We start from the raw sequence: 18,371 nt of genomic DNA, 5'->3' as shown, positions 1-18,371 counted from the left end.
AGAAGAATGGGCAAAAATTGTGTCCAGATGTGCAAAGCTGGTAGAGACTTTTCCCCACAGAGACTCATGGCTATAATTGCTGCCAAAGGTGCCTCTACTAAATATTGACTTAAGGGGTGATCACTTATGCATTACATTATTTTCTGTTTTGTATTTGTAATTGATTTAGAACAATTTGCAAGGTATATTTTTCACTTTAACATTATGGACATTTTCTGTGTTGATCAGTAGCAAAAACTCCTGATAAAATCCATTCTGATTTTATGTTGAGACACAATGACATGTAGACAAGTCCAAGAGGGTGAATACTTTAGAGAGCCACTGTACGTGTGCTCAACACAGCTGCATGTCCCAGCTGTTCCCCTGGCCCACCGTCGAGTTCCTTCATTGTCTTCTGTGCTCGGATGTGAATGGATTCAAAATAATCACAATGAACGACCATTTAAACACATTAGGGAGGAATAATAAGAGTTTAAATCACAGTCCTATAGAAGGGCATCGTTATTTATTCCGGTTTCTTTCAGAAATCTGATCGCACTGTGAATTGTGAACTGTGTCATTGGGAAACCTCTGGTGTCGAAGCAGCCGGTCAGCAATGAGAGAGTGGGCTCTGTGTCGTTATGGGGAAAGTTTACAAACTTGACTGATTTGTGCTGAAAAATGAATAATGCAGAAGATATTTGTGCATCTAATCTTCCTCTGGAATTTTCAGATTAACTCAATAACTAAATACATTTTACTTCATTGTTAATAAGTAAAATAAAAAACTCTCTTTCTAATCCAGGCAATGTGAACAGACTGAGAAAAAGCATCCAAAGAGACAACACTCTTCAGCTGCTCCACAACACACAATTAAGTGTATTATCGCCTATTTTAAATCCTTTTTCTGTTTTGGTCTGGAGCTGCGGAGCTCTGTTGAGAACATTGGCTCTGAACCTGTTTTCTATAAACACAATGAGCAGTTCACTGCCGCCGCTCATGTGGGGGTCGCTTCGCACAACGCACAACCTGGGGCTGCCGGTGTCGCCTGCAGCACGAGCGCAGGCAGGAATCTCACACACACACACTTCCAGCTGCATCTCGGGCCATTGTTCCCGGCCTTGTGTGAACACCATGGTCCAAATGGCCGCGAATAGAAAGAATAAACACACACATAAATCCCCGATCATTTATACAACCAGTCAAAGAAAACAGGAGGAAGAAAACGCAAGAGCAGAGCCTGAGTTACACTGTGGGGGAGAACAGAAATGAATTAGAATGGAAAACATTGAAATAAACATAATAAATTCTACAAGATGTCTGTCCTGCTGTTGGCACCCAGTCTATTCCAGCAGCAGTGCGTTTGTATGTTGGGGTGTCTTTGTGGCAGGGGATGAAATGGATGTAGCGCAGCTGGATAAGTTGTTTGCATGTTCCCCATCTCCCTCTGGGCACTGGGAGCTCTGGGAGCACAGGGCAGGGATGCGCTCAAATGGAGACGCTGCCGTGTGTGCGAGTCTGAGAAGACACCGCCGTTATTTGATTAATCGGTGACAGCCCTCTGGGGAAGAGATCAGCAGGACGGCGTGGCCACGAGGCCCCTCTTTATCTCACCCCCAGAAAATAGAGACGGAAAGACGGGCCACGGTCCACTAGCCAGGGAGAGAGGGGTGGGATTGTGAGATTGGCAACAGTTGGGGGTCATGTGTTAAAGGCAGTGCGAGAGAGATTTGACATTAATCCGAAACCGTAAAGACAGGAGCAGAACATTGTAAACAATGTAGGGTTTGATGAAGGGCGAGTAACTCGATTAAGAGGATCGGGGTTCTCACAGGAAACAAGTCAGCCAGACCCTGTATTAAAGCCCCCCCCCTCCAAGCCCCTTTCGATAAGGACCTGTATGAATAAATACCCAGGCGAAGGCCGGCTGCTCCATGTCTCTGTGCCGGGCAACCCAGGTGGCACAGGGCTGCCCTTTTACCCGGGGAGCTGCAGCCCAGCAGGGAGACTCATTCTCTGGCGGTTTCACACCAATTATAGGGAGAAATCACCCTCCCATATTAGAGCTCGGTTCCTTCCTCCACCAGGATAGCTGCCAGTACCCCTCTGCAGCAGCCCAGCTCCCACCAGACAGTGTCTGAAGCACCGGCCAAAACACGTGCAACATATTAGTTGATCAGCACTGGGCCACAGCTCCCCCACTCTACAGAAGCCAGACCCAGCGAAGGAAGTGGCACTCGTATGGATCTCTGCAGCACACGACCCCCTCCGTTCAGGAGAGGGAGACAGTTGGCCAAACAGGTTTGAATTAAAAATATGATTTTAATGTTTATACCGAGTATTGGCCTGTCCGGGGGAAAGCAAACGCTCCGTCTAATGGCTTTGCAATGTAACCACCAAACTAATCCCGGTTATCGAGAGCCCTCCTAATGGCAGCAGCAGTGCCGATCATGTGTGACCTATGACTAAGCACATGCTTCGCTCTCACTGGCACTGCAGCCATGTGCAGGCGACCCGCATCTTCCCTCCATTGCCTGGACACAGCCGCCAGAGGTGGACACGGTCACTGCAGAGGACCCATTCAGGGGTCAGTTAAGAAAGTTTAACTGAAGTGTTGCCCCTCTGCACTGCAGCCAGGACAGAGACTGTGGTCAGCATCCCCGCCTCATCTCACCAGACAGAGGGATGACTGGAGGTCTCTGCAGGCACTGGCCCAGTTTACACCATCACAATGGCAGATTTCCAAAATGGGAAGGTATGAGATTCCAGGGTTGGAGCATCATGATCAGAAAGGTTAAAGTCCACCCAACAAAAGTCAGTCAAAGGCTTTATAAACTGTCCCATTAACAAAAGCCACACTGATGGAGAGATCTCTATACGGGTTCGAATCACAAACCCCTCCAGAAGCATAAACTAAAGAAATGAAGACCTTGAAGCCCGCGGACAGACGACGCTCTCACTGTGTACTAAGAAACATTATTTTATTCTTCCTCATGTAAGGATTGTTTTTTCTCATTTTCATCAGGATACAAAATGTTTAGTTGATAAGTTTAAACAATCTGCAAAACATCAAGTTGACAGTTGCTGTGATCTGCAGAGTAACAAGCACAAACTGGACCGATGTTAAATAAGACTAGTGCACACGAACCACAAAAATATTCCAACATTCACACAATTCAACGATCATTAACTCCAGGGACGCTCACCACACCTCGTTTTCAGAAATCGGATTTTTCCTCCTCTATTAAAAAAAAAAACAGGAAAGACTGCCTTGGAATCTACATGTACATTTAAAACAAAATCTAAAATCTTGCACTGTTTAATGGTAAATCAAGGAAAAATAATAATAAAAAAAAAAAAAAAAAAAAACAGCAGACGCTTGTGTTCAGCTCCTAGAAATGGACACCTTCTTACTCGGGTTAAAGCAAGTTCTCTGGAGAAACAATCAGAACGAGACCAAACTGTGGGCGGAAGACAATTAAAACTATTTTGCTAATAAACCAAAGTTACACCATATAAAACAGACATGTATAAAACAGTACTGAACATTGGTGAGAAGATCAGCCCTCATGCAGGAGGCAGGAACCCACACAGGTCCGACTGCACAGAACCACAGGAGTCCAGAGGATCAGACCGACAGGAACAGACACTTTGAATTCAGTCTCTGTCAACAGAGGGAGCGAGAGAGTGATGTCATTCACCCCCCCGCACCGGGACGTCCCCGTATGGCTTTAAAACTATGAGGTCGGCCAGCTGGCGCGGTGAGACCCGTGACCGCAGGTGACCTCCGGCCCGTCACCACACCTGTGGCACTTCGAACAGCTCGGAGGAGCCGGCGGGGTCGGCACCTGGAAGAGGCGGAGACAGGACTGCGTTAGGATTCGTAAACGGAATTGCAAATACTTCAAGATGCATTGCTGCCCCCCGAAGGGTTTCCACCGCAGGGGCAGGGGGCGGCTCAACTCATTCAAGGCCGTCACATGAACCCCACACTGTCCCCCCAGCGGCTCCCTGCTGCACAACAAAACCAGACTCAGCCCCAGCCCTGAAGCTCTCGCCCGAGGGATCTGGGGCTTAACGTAGAAAGCTTTAATGATTGACAGTTCCTGGCCACAGACCCATTCTGGAGAAGTGATGTCAGCGTTACTCTTCACCTATTGGGAGCTGCTCTTATTGATCTGAGGGGGGCGTCAGTAAATACTGGCTGTGATCCTTCCTGAACGCCAGGCACAGGCTGCAGTGGGATAACACCAGCACTGCAGCTGCCTCCTCACAGCGGTGACAAAGCTCACCTACTCTGGGGGACCCAGAGGCGCTGTGGGACCTGAAGGGCTGCTCGAGCAGCCGGACTCACCCTCCGTCTTCCTCTTCTTGTTCTTCCTGCCCTTCTTGCCTGGGGTGGCGCTGTGCCTCCAGGCGTCCGTGCCGGCGGGGATCTCCCCCTCCTCGGGCTCGTCGGGCAGCTGCTCCTCCTGGATGGGGCTCATGCTCCTCTTGTCCGAGGCCAGCCTGCAGAGGCAGCACACGCACGGTTTGAATTTATCTGTGCACCAGCACCAGGTCTGTGACGGGCAGCGGGGGGGCATTCAGCGGTCAAGGCTCCTGGCAACCAATTCACATATTTCCTCTTGGAGAAATGCAAGCTGCTGCTCTTGCTCCCCCGGCCCAGACCCGACTTGCCTTTCAGCTCCACAACAACTTGCTGCGGTGTTCAGGTCCCCCTTCTCGGGGTCTGGCTCGTACGGAGACCGTACCCGTGTCTAAACAGGGGAGGAGCCTCGGCCCGCAGATCTAACGGCCCTGCCACCCGGAGCTCCATACTTACTTGCTGTTGAACCCGAGGCCGGGCAGGTTGGTCGAGGTGGAGTACTGCGCCTTCAGCCACCCGTCGCCCGGTCGGCTCTCCACCACGTCGGCGTACGTCTGCACAGGAGCTGCAGCCAGGGGTCACAGAAACCACAGTGAACCAAAGGACGCCAGACCAGCCCTCGGCAGCATGTCTGCCCGAGACTCAGTACTGGTGTTGGGAGGGAACATTTGCTTTAAACAGGCAAACCGTTACAGTTAAAATCTACCATTTAAAAAAAAAGATGTATTAGCTATTTGTGTATTTAAACCGGGTGCAAAGGGTTACAAATCTCCCCTCTGAAGCCCAGTGAGAGCCACACCCTCCCCCAACCAGCTCTGACCATCAGTCTTAGCCTTCTTGCTCTTCTTGCTCTTGCCCGGCACGGCACGGCTCCAGGAGGCGCTGTAGGTGTCGTCGGCGTGGATCTCGCCCTCCTCCATCTCCTCCGAGCCCTGCTCCTCCTGGATGGGGCTGATGCTCCGCTTCCCCGGCAGCATTCTGACAGACAGACAGACGGGCCTCAGCACCGCAGCGAGGAACCCCGGGTTGGCCCGAGTCTTACGGCACACAAAGCTAAGCAATGGTACAAACTCCCATTTTTGAGGCGGACCGGGGGGGCTTACACATTGTTGTTGTTCTGGTTGTAGCCGTAGGCGGGCACGGCGCTGTACTGCGTGCCCTTCACCCAGCCGTCCTCCGCCCAGCGCCTCCTCTGCGGCCGCTCATCCCGCCGGCTCTCCACATACTCTGCATACGTCTGGATCCGGTAGCTCTCAGCATAGCGGCTTGTGTTCACCGCTGGGGGTGGGGGGGGAGGAGAGGGAGGTCAGGACCCGATACCTGGCCAGAGGGGCTCGCCAGTTCACTAAATCAGTACCCAGTTCAGACTTCAACAGGACTAAACTAGTTTCACCAAGAGAGGGGGCAGGGAGTTTTAAATGCACTGAAGTGCCAACACAGGACGGACTCTTCCTCAGGGCAAGTGGGCTCCTCACAGAACAAATCAATCAATTACAGATCACCTTTCATACAGCTGCAAACCCCCCACCCACCCCAAGGACGGCCGGCTCCACTGACTAGTCAGCACAACACAGCGGCTGTCAGCATGGTCCCCCACACCCAATACAGCCCACACCGGGGTGGGTGCACTGAGGGAACGAGAGAGAGAGAGAGAGAGAGAAAGGGAAGAGTAAGAGGGAGAAAGCACTGCAGCTGCAGCGCAACACGGTAGAGATTTAGTGCAAATTAAAACAAATAAAAGGCCAGTCAGTCAATGCCAGATATCACGGTAGCCGCTTTAAAACTGTTCAAGTCCTGCAAAATCAGCACGTTTCCCCCCCATAAAGCCTCCCGCCTCGACCCAGAACTAGGAGCGCCATGTGGATTAACATCTGCTTCCCATTAGGGCGGGGTCTCCAACTCCCCATTTTGACCAAGTGACTTTTCTTTCAGATAATTCAACGTTTCTGAATCCAGGGGGCTGGGAGAAACTCGCAGAGCCTCAGTCTCCCCGCAGCGAGACAAGACCCGGCCCACCTGGTCACTGCAGCCCTGAGCCACCCCTGGGCTTGTGACACTACAACTGTGGAGGAGCCATGTGTTACTGTGCTGCACTGTACTGGCAGAGGGGTGGGGGTGTGTAATAACAGCCCCAGGCTTGAGCACATAAAAGCAGCTCCAGACATCCATCACAGAGGATCTGACTGAAGAAACTGCTGAGGAAGTGAAGGCAGGGAAGACAGACGGGATTTATAGTAGTGAAAATAAAGTTAAACGGCCCCAACTTGCCGGATTGAACTCCGAACAAAGAGATTGAAAGCTGCCCCGCATTGTTGACGGGCAGGTAGTGGCACGTGGGCGCCACTGACTCAGAGCCGACTTTCACCCATCATCCATTTGGCTACTGTGCAAAACACGCAGCAGACCTCCGAGCGGGTGGAGACGGCAGCGTCAGGGCGTGCCGCCGCACATTCCCTACACCCACCAACAGAAACGCACACTGCAGAAACAGCCTGATGTCAGAACTATTCAACAGTTCAGTCGGATGGTCATGGTGTCCTGCCAGGCAGAGACAAGGGCTTAATATTGAGTTTTAGACCACGGTAGGGCCAGCAAATATAAGGGTCGCCAACAAATGCTACAAAACTATTTCTAATTCGCCAGTAAAGCACAAGGTTCAGTTTGCATATCAAAAGGTTTTAAAGCTTCATAAAATCTGAAGGGGGCAATAGAACAAATGTCTGGAAGCCCTCCTATTGTCCTATAAATTATCTACATCTGTAAGGTCTTCCTGCATTTAAACGCCAGCAAGAGTCCCAGCAACCTAACCAGCACCAGAGCCGCCCAGGTGCGAGGGGCTCCGAGCCACAGTAACACAAAACAGGCCTGCACTGCCAGGGCCCTTTGATTTCAAACATGAATCACATTAAACGGCACCCCACCCCTCTCCCGCCGGGAAGAGGGGGAGAGGAGGGCAAGTCGGGACACGGCGCTCGGCAGCATCACTCCCAGGGTTTGACTACACGCCTCGTTCTGCAAGTCATGGCATTTCCACAGCACTTTATTTTACTCAGTCGGCTCCGAATCTCAACGTGGAAGATTAATAAGCCACAACCGGTCGGAACAGCTGCACTGTTGCCTGAAAACACTTAAGATTGGACGCTGTGGGCAACAGAAGAGTTCATTACAACACAAAAGGGAAGGGGGGGGTATTTGCAGGCTTTTGTGCGGCAGCTGCAAGGTGAACGGGTCGCCACATCCTCCAGGCAGAGGGGGAGGGACAGCGCGGAGCTGCCATCATGTCAGAGCACAGTAATTGCCTCCCTGCCTCTGATGTGGTCTGGCCCAGGCTGTGGCACGTCAGCGCTGCCGAGCACCGCTCTGTGACTCAGCGATTCAGAGCCAGGGAGACTGCAGGGGGGCAGATACCCCATATCACACCTGCCCAGCCACACATACAGTCACACACACACCTCATGCCTGAAGGACAACTAAATTTCCTCTGTAAAACTTGGTGTAAAATCAATACAAAAACAAAGTTTAGCGAGGGTAGATTATAATTAAGGAGTGTGGGCTGTTTTTAGAACATTGTTTGGAGTAATTAAGTTAAAATTTGCATTTAAATTAAAAAGTGACCAAGTCAGGTGTTCATCAGTACAGTGATTTTAGATCAGGTGAGTTTCACTTCACAGAGTGTCGCTGGTGGGGATGGGCTTCAGCCTGGAGGCACTTAGCTACGCAGGTAAATGCGCTTTATGTGATCCGGCGATTACGTATGCTGCTCCCACAGCCAAACCTAAAGCTCGGGAGCGTTCACTGGCTGCGAGAAGAAAGTGCATCTCAAACCTTGCGGGGGGGGTATAATTACAGAGTGATGAAGAGGTTCAAGACTTGAGCGCACGACCACATTGAAGGCAGCAGAGAAAAGCCCAGCAGACTCCCCCGCTCTCATCGGGACCATGGGCAGGCTGGCGCTGCACGGCACTGTGGAGCGGGTGGGATGAGACCCACACCAGCCTTTAGGATTCCAGAACATCGACTCCCGACTGAGCTGCGCCACCGGCCCCCCACCCAGCCCCGGTGGCCTGCTGAAAATACAAACGCATCTTGGCAACAGGAAGGACTAAGCGCCTGCTGGCACACGGCCAGGGCGAAAGCACAGCGGCCCAGCTGGGGTGCCGAGATAAGCTTCATTGGTAGCATCTTGCTTTTGGTTTCAGTTTAGAGTAAGTTTTTATTTTTAAACTTAACTATATTCATGCAATCCTCAAAACCTTGAATACATTCAGGGGCCGATGCAGCTCAGTTATGGGAAAGACAGGGAGGTCTGCAGGGACACCGGGCAGGGGTCCGCTGCCTCCCAGAAGCATAGGGTTAAATCGGGCTTGCTGGAGAAGAGTTTTAGGGACGTAAAGCTTTTATAGAACACATTTCATCTATAGTTTTTTTTAGACCACAGGATGACGGGACTAAAACTATATAAAAATCAAATTACATGCACACCAACTACTTTTCAAGCTTGAAACAACCAAATCCTAAATCAGGGATTAAAGTTAAATGACACCATATCACATTTGAAATGTGCTGGGAATGTAGGCCGATCTGCGCCAAACTCACGATGAAAGAGCAGCCACTACAGCCTCCCTGGGGACCCACTGAATGGGTCAAACGGTAAACCTCATTGCTTCAGATCTCATGATCAGTCACATCTGAAGGCCTCCACAGAAGGGAGGGGAATCTCATGCGGCCATCGCCAGCATTACTGCTGATCTTGCAGAAAATGTCCATACAAATGGACAATAAAGACTGGTTTAAAACATCTCAGAGGTGTTCCATTTAAGCATGTCACGCTAAATGCGGGTCCTGCTTGAACTACATCAGGTCTGTAGGCAGATGTAGGAGGCATTTATATTGAAACAGTACAAGTCTCCCACTAGGAGAGCTGTTCAGTGACAATTACAGGGACTCAGACAAAAATCAAGATTATCCATTTTCTAAATGTATATAGCACCTTTTATGTGTAACAGCCCCCTATTTTCCTACTTGCCCTCCAGCTGCAACAGAGTTAAAAGCCCTTGTAAAAACGAATTGAGAGAAAGCCGAGTCATGGTCACACAAGCGAGGGGTTTTCAGGAAGTAAACAAGCGCACATTAATGTGTCCACCCCCACCCCCCGCCTTGTGACAGATACAGCATGACTTCCATAACTGCGTCGCTCATTACCCAGCGATTGCCGGACAACAATTGGGCATGTGTTCCAGCAGCATGCTCCAGACCTACCACCCACTCCCCAGGGGTTAGGACAGACCTCAATGCACTTCAGGTCAGTTCTCCAGAGCGTCTTTAACCCCCACACTGCCATGTACCCAGCCTCATAGGACACAGCAGTTCACTACTCACTGGTGCACACACAATTAACCCGCCTAGACACTGACTTATTTGTATTAATTTTGGATTGAATGGAGACTGAGTTGGGGAAAGGGAGGGACCATAAAAGTAAAAACCCTCATCCAAGAGTATCCAGACCAAGCAAAACCCTGCAGAGACCCAGCCAGTGCCAGCTGGCTGAGGGGATGGCTGCACCCAGGAATGGCTCTGCATGTAACGGGTCTCCAAGGCCTGAGAGTCTGGCACCACCTGCTGGCCACACCGGCACCCAAAACAGAGCACAACACAGACAGTGCAGCTCTGCCACTCACAGGGGCAGAGTTCATCCAGGCAGCAACACTTCTAGAAACAACTTTTACAGGCCTCGAACCTCAGTGCCGCACTGTCAAGATGCCCCAGGGTCACATTCCTACCACCGAACCCCCCTGGAGCGCCTGCCAGGTCGCAGCAGATGACCAGAGCGCTATTCCCTCCCAGCGACCTCACTGCTGAGGCATGCAAGACACTGGAGGGAGAGTCAGCTCCCAGGCCCCACCCCCAGCCCACGAGCACCGAGACCCCAGAAAGGCCAGTAAAACATCCAGGCAGCGGGGAGGGGAGAGTGACTCACTTTATAAGCATTCCCTTAGAAGAACACAAGTTTAAGTAAATTCAAAAATCGGTACACAGCCAAACAGAGAAACAAAAGGCTCTTCATTCCAGACATGCCTGGAGACACTAATGCAGAAATGAGCAGCGATGAAGCTGCGATACCAAGCGATTCTCAGACACTGACTCATGAAGCGGGTTGAGCACAGAAATGCGAAGGAGATCCCCCACTGATTTATAGCACCCCAATGTGCCCACCTGCCCCTCGCCACACCGGGAGCTGATCATTCCAGATTCCACTTTACCACCGGGGGGGCAGAAACCACAATATTAATAGAGGGGGAAAAAAAAATTAATACAACGTTAATAAACTTCACACCACAAACCCTGACCGCTAGACGAACCGTTTGAAACATTTAAACCACCAAGATACTGGCATCTTTTCATCGAGTTTCTTCCAGATGTGATTGGCTGAATGATGGTCACATGTCACGAGGGCAACATCGCAGGATCCCAGTCTGAACAGTGAGCGTCACGTGGCAGACCAGGGCTCGGCCTCAAAGCAGTGCAGCACCTCCTCCCCCGACGGGCCCTGCCCCACCTCTACCCAGAGACTTGCCTGCCCCCATCAGCACCTTCACCACAGGGACCCGATTCTCATCACTTACTCGGGGTTTACCGAGCTCATCAAATGTGATCAGCATTAGCCATTAGTCAACACTGGCTTTGACACGCACACACTGAGCAGGTGCTTTACTTTTGTTTTCGAACTTGAACTTGAAATAAGTTTCAATAAGAAATTTTCAGACTCTGGATTGTTTGTGTTGGAAGTTTTTAAGCAGCGCTGATCCGAGAGGGTCGACAGTAGTGAACAAACTATTCTGAAACCATCTCCAAAAGGTGGCGGTCTTAAAGATGTCAGGGTGCGTTTGACTAGAGCACCCATGAGGGAGAACGAAAATGCGGTAAGTGGCCAACTCACCGATCTGAACCTGGTCCGTCTGGCTCAGCGACACAAATGCCGACGTGTCATCTATCCAGGACACCTGAATGTTACCTGCAAGAGCAGAGCGGTGCGGTCAGGCACAGGAAGAGCCGTTTCCATGTCTCACAGGTCACCACAGCCAGGACAATCACTCACCAAAGGCACTGAAGAGCTGGTACAGGTCACTGGTCTTCCACTCTTTGGGAAAGGTGACGTAGAGGACGTGATCCCTCTTGGGCTGCACTACAGCGGGAAAAACAAAACCCTCAGGTGGGGCAGCAGGGGGGCAATAAAGCAACAGCAGGGCAAAGTGCCACCTGCTAGGATTGTTTAGCAGAACACAACCTGGATACACAACAGCAGGACACTAGTCCAGACTCTCCTACGACCCAGTTAACTGCAGCTAGTCCGAGCTGCGCTGTAGTGTTGAGGCCTGTAGCCTGGCTCCTATAGAGGGCCAATCTGTGTTGCCCCCGTCCACAGACCCTCACACTGTGGAGCAGGGAAGAGGGATACTCACAGTCCGGACCGCTGATGTTCAGGTATGGGATGTCTATGACCCTCATCAGGAAGAGTCTGGAAATAGAAATGACCTGTAAGCCAATTTCTTCCCTCCCCCTCTCTCTGTTCCCTGGAGTAAGCGCTCCACTCAATAGTCAGAAAGTCACTTAACCTGATCAAATACCAGCTCCCTATTGGCTCACTGAAGCTGTAGACCTGTGGTCTCCAACCTTGGTCCTGGAGAGCCCACATCCAGCAGGGTTTGGAGGTCACCCTTCTATTGCCAATTTATAAACACCTGGAAGTATTTCATTCTGATCAGTGAAGCTTTGGTTTGGTAAATTCAGTAATTTAGAAACCATTGGAGCAATTATCTGAATACCTTCAGCCTCTCGGAGCAAGAGCTCCGTTGGTTGATTTGCTTAATTGATTAATAACTTCCATGTGTTCCCAGTATTTAGAAATTGGTGATTTAGGGTGACCTACATTATTAACTGGATTGGGGCTCTCCAGGACTAGGGTTGGAGACCCCTGAGGTAGACTATGTGGATGTTAAAATGATTGATCAGAGGCCATTTCTGAATGTGACGACACTGACACTTCAATGGAGACTAAGGTCAGGGTTTACAGAGGTATACTGGTCTGACCCTGGACCGTTTGCCCATTTCACCCACCATAAACCAAACCAGGCTGAACGTACATTTAAGCGTGCGAAGATCTCTAGCTCTAAGGCGGCCCTCGGGAGTTGTAGGTTCCCAGTAGAAAGCACTCTTTTCTGACCTACTTCCTATTATTGGATCTCCGGCCCACGAGCAGCAGACAGGAGTAACCAGACTCTCGCACACATGTTTAAAACATTTTACGACAGATCTGCACTGGAATTCGTTTAGACTGTACAGAGAGCTCTTCGGTTACGGCGGGTTCACCGGGTGGTGAAACCCCAGAGCAGCAGAGCACACTTCCAGGAACAGGAGTTTTGTTTTTACTTCTCCAAGCGCTCTTGTACACCTCTATTTTCAGGGTCTGGTGCCGCTTAACATGGAAACATACCTAGCCTTATGTGGCTACACAGGACAGATTTGCATATAAACAATACAACAGCATTTTACTTTTGAAACATTAGTGCGAATATCAGCTTTTTCCAAACCGAAAAAAGGTAAAAGACTTGCAAATACAACAACTCAACTGTCACCGACTCGATGGTGGCAGACTACCTACTTGTTGAAGAAGGGCTCGATGAGCTTCGATCTGGGAGAGATGTGCGGTTTTGGCGGGGTGAGGAATGTGCCTAAAACCACCAGGAGTCAAAGGCAAGTGTCAGTACAGCAGACATCTCATCAGGGGGACATGTTTTAGGCAAATACGCGAGCCTAGAAGGGCTATAGTATCAATCAGTCCATTGAAACTAGGATTTGAAGTCACATGACCAAACATCTCATTCATGAAGACAAAATCAGTTCTATTGATGTGAGCACAAGTCATGGATTAAAATGGGGCTGGACAGGGCTTAAAGGGGTGCTCGGGTTGGACAAGGCAGGGGGACGTACCCAGGAAGTTGGCCATAGAGATGAAGCAGAGGCCGGTGATGTAGGCGTCGTAGCCGGCCTCGTGGAGCTGCTCTGAGGCCGTGTCGTAGCTGGGGAATCCCTCTGCACTCTCTGGAACGAGAAGCACCACCGACGGGTCGGTTTAAACTAGCGGTGCAACACAAACCCGGGTAGCGGATTGACGGAGGAAAAGGAGTCGCACAGCACCAAATCAGCATGCAGCTCAAGGTGCGGTTCAAGTGTCAGACGGGTTGTGCTTACCGACTTTGGGGGTTTTGAACGGAGTTTCTTTCAGCTGCTTCTCCAGTTCTGCCAGAGACGTGTTGTGGATAAGTTCCTGAAATTCACAAATAAAAGTTTGACAAAAACCACATTAGTTTCCAAGTTGACATTTCCAATGAGAAATTTACTGACAAAAGCCCACATTTCTTACAAGGTCACAGCAACTCCATTCAGCAGGTTTCAAATTATGATTACAGGTAAATAATTCAATTACACTTGTTTTTCTAATTTAAAAGAGTCCACTATAATAGAACTCCACGATCGGCTGCAAAAGGGAAATTAATGTAAAGCAGGAACTCCTCTTTGAATGTAGATGCTGCCACCTAGCGGCAAAGAAACTCCATACAGACAAGCCAGTGTGAAGAGCTTTTCTTCACACATTTAGGAAATTATCTGATGGTTAGACAGTTAAAATTACCTTAAACGGGTGAGTGGATGCCATGAGCTTAGTGTCCAGAAGCCTAAGAGACAAAACGGTATGAATCCGAGGTGGATTAAACCACATGCAGAACAGCAGGGGAGAGAGGATGGACAGAATTTGGCTACAGAGCAGTGGTCACTGAAGGCCACAGGATTTATACTGGACTTTAACCCCAGACTGACTGCTAAGGAACTGGGAGAAGGGCTTCTACTACAGAAACCATACAAGCCAGCAGCCAAGTTAAAGATGTGCATTTTATAAGCACTCACTTTTACTTCCCCCCCCAAAAAAAAAAAAAAAAAAAAAAAACTTACATTGAGAAAAACAGAACAAAACCTTAAAACCAGTCAGCGTCTGTGGGGACGGGGGTGCAGGACTTACCTGGGGAAGACGCACAGTGCGACCTCTTTGAAGTCATTCAGCTCCTGCAATGGACAGGAAGGCCATTAATACAGAGCAACACAACAGCACAGACACTGCTGCAATGGGTCAAACCGACAGTTCACTTCAATAACAGGGCCTTCCTCAGACCTCTGCACTCGGGACTGAAGAACAGGTGTGCATGTAGCAGTAAGCAATTTAGCAGTTAAGTAAACCTTTCTGCCACCAGTAATACCCCCCCAAAAAATCCTGAACTCTTGCACCCAAATGGTCAGGCCACTAATCCACTTTACCACACACACACACACACACACACACACACACACACCTCGGGCAGCGGGCAGTAGAACTGGTGGATGGTGTGCATGACGTCCAGCAGCATGTTGTGGCCGACCACGAGCTTCCCCTGGGGAGAGAGCAGGGCAACAGTTAGATGCATGTACAGAGAATCCACAAAGGGAGACTGAGGATGTGTGGCTCGGGGACATTTCATTTTGAAGCTCCCTTTAGACAGACGTTTCTCACTGGGCTGGGTTTAGCAGAAGCCTTCCTTTGCCCACCATGTGCATTGGCCTAATACACACCTGTGCCCCCCCCCTCCACCCCACCCCGAGTAAGTCATCCAATGATAAATACTTGCCGACTTTGAGATGGCGTGAATGACCCGGGAGAACCCAACTGCATCATTCAGCTCTTCCTGAAAAAGGAGGAATAAGATCAGAGCAAGACCCAGAGTGGAAGATCACGGACCAGCCATGATGGATCTCGACAGCAGGAGCGGCCTGCACCCCCCCTCCCTCTCTGCAGCCCAGAGCACCACACTGCTCCAGCAGAGGGCAGACCTGGGCCCTTCATACTGGGTTTGTAAAAAAAAAACAAGCCTTAGGACAATTAAAACATGTTTTGAACAGCCAAGGGTCATTCAATAGAAGACCTGGATTTGGGGGGGGGGGGGTACCTGCTCCTTTTCTTGCTTTTGTTGTTCCTTCTTTTTTCTTTCATCATCATCCAGCTTGCTGATTAGAATGTATCTTTCCTTCTGGAACAGAAATGACAGGCAGTGGGTTCTCAGTGAGGGTGATGTCACAGTAACATACCGAGGGGTAACAGGGCCACAAACCCACCTTCTCCGTTTCCAAGGTCTCCACATGAATTCCCTTCCGATACCTGGGGAGGAAACAAAGGCCATCATGACTATCCGTTCAGAATGATGTCAGCTTCCCAAAAATAAGATACTCGGGAGGAAGACGCCAACCGCCCACCACAGAGACGGGCTTTAAAACCCACAGGGTGCCACCAGAAGAACAGAGCATGCCCTAGAACACTACGCTTAAAGCATGCGGCCACTAGCCCGTGCATCTGTACCCACGATCGAGGGTAGACTGGGGAACCAACCAGAAGATCGCAGTACAACTAAAAATGCTGCAAGTCCTTACTTCCAATTCAGGGTTTGATAGATGAGCTTCCTCTGAAACCTGTGAACACAGAAGATCTATGAGGACATTTGAATCACAGATCCAGAGAAAGGCTGCGATGAAGGGACACGGTGGCCACGTGTCCAGGGCCACGGTGGCCACGTGTCCAGGGCCACCCACTCACCCCAGACACGGCTCCAGCTCCACGCTGCTCTTCTCCGCGCTGTTCAGCAGCCCCTCCACTCTCTCCCTGAAACACAGACCGACCAGTCAGCGCAGGGTGGGAGGGCGGCAGACCACACCTCATCCACCATGAGGAACACACGCATGTACAGTGTCTCTACAGCAGAGAGACAGGTCAGACCACCCCGGCCCGGGGGGCTCCCTGACTCACACGACTCGGTTGATGAAGTCCTTGTGCTCGTCTGGCACATTGACCGGGTCCTTGCCGGCGCTGGGGGAGACGAAAGAGGGTGTGCCGGAGCCGGGGGCCTGCGAGCGTCGCTCCTCGTACTGCTCCCTCAGCTGGGCCTCCTCCGCCTGGTTGAGGTATGGGATCCCTGCAGCGCGACATGGCACAGGGGCGGTCAGTAGAGCCCACGCAGTCCCTCGGCACAACACCGCCCTGCCCACAACTCGCCAGTCACAAGCACCGTGCCCAGTCACGGCCACGTTTACGGTCAAAAGCCACTTCCTATGGCTCAGAAACAACCTGGGTACGAGTGTGCGACTGCGGAGTCAGGCCGCGTGAGTTTGGTCTTGGACTGCTCTCCAACCCCACCCCGAACTTAATGTTAAAAAAGCTAAAATACCGCTGCAGACATCAATTGGATTAAATACAATGCTTTAATCAAATGTTAAGCAGAGATTAACTTACCATTACGAAACACTTTGTTGAAATCAAATCCCTGATTTGCCAGAAAATCAATACTGGAACTCTGAAATGCATTTAAACAGGATTGAGATTCAAGTTCACAGTAAACTCGAGTGCAAAGAGAAAAAAAGGTGCCAACGAAAATATCTTACTTGACACACAAACTTAATATCCGGAGAGTTTCTGTTGAATGGCTTTGGAAAGACATAAAAGTTAAAAGACTTCATGATGTACCTGTGAAAACAAGAGCACAGGCACTCGTGAATGAGGCAGAGTCTGTGTAGCTACACCACTGGCTGGGTTAGAGGAATTAAACTCACCTGGACTCCGAGGGGTCATATTTAAACGTACAGAGACCGAACTGGAAGAGCAGGAAGTCCATGGAGTGCTGAGGGGAGAGAGGGAGCAGCGGAGGTGTAACCGGGCACAGAGCAATGCACAGGCTGGGGTCTTTGGATAATTTAGTCTTAAGTACTACAGGAAATTCTACAATATCATGGAAAAGCCAGAACTACACGTTGCCCTAGATTGGTGGGATTAATTACATTTAAATTAAGATGCAAATTCCAGTCTTATTAATCTGTTGATGAGGGGACGACATGGTTGCTCACCTTCTTCAATTTGAAGTATCTTTCCTCGGGGGTGTCCAGGCCATTGGTCAGCGCACTGACGGAGGGGCCGTCGCTGATTCCTTACACACACAGAGAGACAATTGCATTTGCACACAAGGCAACACGGGTACAGATGCCTATGCATGCCGCCAGCAATAATAAAACCAAGCGTACACAAATACAGCCCATATTCATACGTGCCGTTATTTTAAACGACTGGAGTTAAACAGAGACGTTACCCGAGAACTCCCCGTCGATGGCGAGGAAATCCGCCTCTTCTATGGCGCTGTATATGGTGTTCAAACTCTCTTTAAAATCTGCAAACGGGGAGACGAGAGAAGCCCGGTGAGGCAGGTGCAATGCTGTGAAACCTCCCCTGCCCGGGACCCGGCTCAGAGAGGGGCGGCGAGACACTTACTTTTCCTGGTGACTTCCATCTCTGCACAAACACAAACAGCCTGCGTGCAGCGGCGTCTCCTGCAGCCTTTAACCTCCGCCGCCGAGCACTTCCGGGCTGCAGCCTGACGCACGTGGGGTGCGGGGTCGCTCGAGGGGGGCGTGCGTGACCGCATCTCCCCCAGCCCGGTTACACCAAGCGACAGCAATATAGCAATGCAACAGCAATGCAAAAGCAATATAGCAATGCAACAGCAATGCGACAGCAATATAGCAATGCAACAGCAATGCAAAAGCAATATAGCAATGCAACAGCTGCTGCAATGTGAAGTATCTGAACATCCTCCGCACGTCACCACATTCGCGCAATTATTAATGATCGACTGTCATATTTCTATGGCGGTTTGCAGGTTCATATCAGTAATAACTCGTAGGTTATACTAAGCGGTGGCCGTGTTTATGTTGGGAGTAGTGAGAGTGTGTGATGGTGTAGCCCAGACTCTGTGTTGCGGTTATTGTGGTAGTATGTCTCTCTGTGGCAGCCAGTGCACCACACCACTGGTCGTTGTGTGTGTGTGTGTGTTTGCTTTGCCATTACTACAGCACTACTACTCCCGCAGAAGAAGCCTACTCCGACTGTGCTGCACTAAGTGGT

At 50.3% G+C, this 18,371-nt stretch overlaps 1 protein-coding gene across 1 annotated transcript; it reads right to left on the bottom strand.

The window, feature by feature from the left end:
• Positions 1-2,943: 2,943 nt before the first annotated feature.
• parn (poly(A)-specific ribonuclease (deadenylation nuclease)) lies at positions 2,944-17,840 on the bottom strand. Its single transcript, XM_066689136.1, has 26 exons — positions 17,739-17,840; positions 17,560-17,637; positions 17,321-17,400; positions 17,030-17,097; positions 16,862-16,943; positions 16,713-16,773; positions 16,230-16,395; positions 16,020-16,085; positions 15,857-15,895; positions 15,545-15,587; positions 15,379-15,459; positions 15,061-15,117; positions 14,749-14,826; positions 14,421-14,464; positions 14,037-14,079; positions 13,598-13,673; positions 13,337-13,447; positions 13,008-13,077; positions 11,809-11,864; positions 11,445-11,531; positions 11,286-11,360; positions 5,452-5,626; positions 5,169-5,326; positions 4,805-4,913; positions 4,334-4,488; positions 2,944-3,827 (listed from the first exon to the last, which is right to left on the bottom strand). Exons 1-26 carry the CDS (start codon positions 17,755-17,757, stop codon positions 3,775-3,777), a joined length of 2,130 nt encoding a protein of 709 aa, XP_066545233.1. The 5' UTR covers positions 17,758-17,840; the 3' UTR covers positions 2,944-3,774.
• Positions 17,841-18,371: the final 531 nt, after the last annotated feature.

Source organism: Amia ocellicauda, chromosome 17 (genome assembly GCF_036373705.1).
Source record: "Amia ocellicauda isolate fAmiCal2 chromosome 17, fAmiCal2.hap1, whole genome shotgun sequence".
Taxonomy (NCBI): domain Eukaryota; kingdom Metazoa; phylum Chordata; class Actinopteri; order Amiiformes; family Amiidae; genus Amia; species Amia ocellicauda.
Note: the sequence above shows the minus strand (reverse complement) of the source record. Positions and strands in the feature narration are given on the sequence as shown.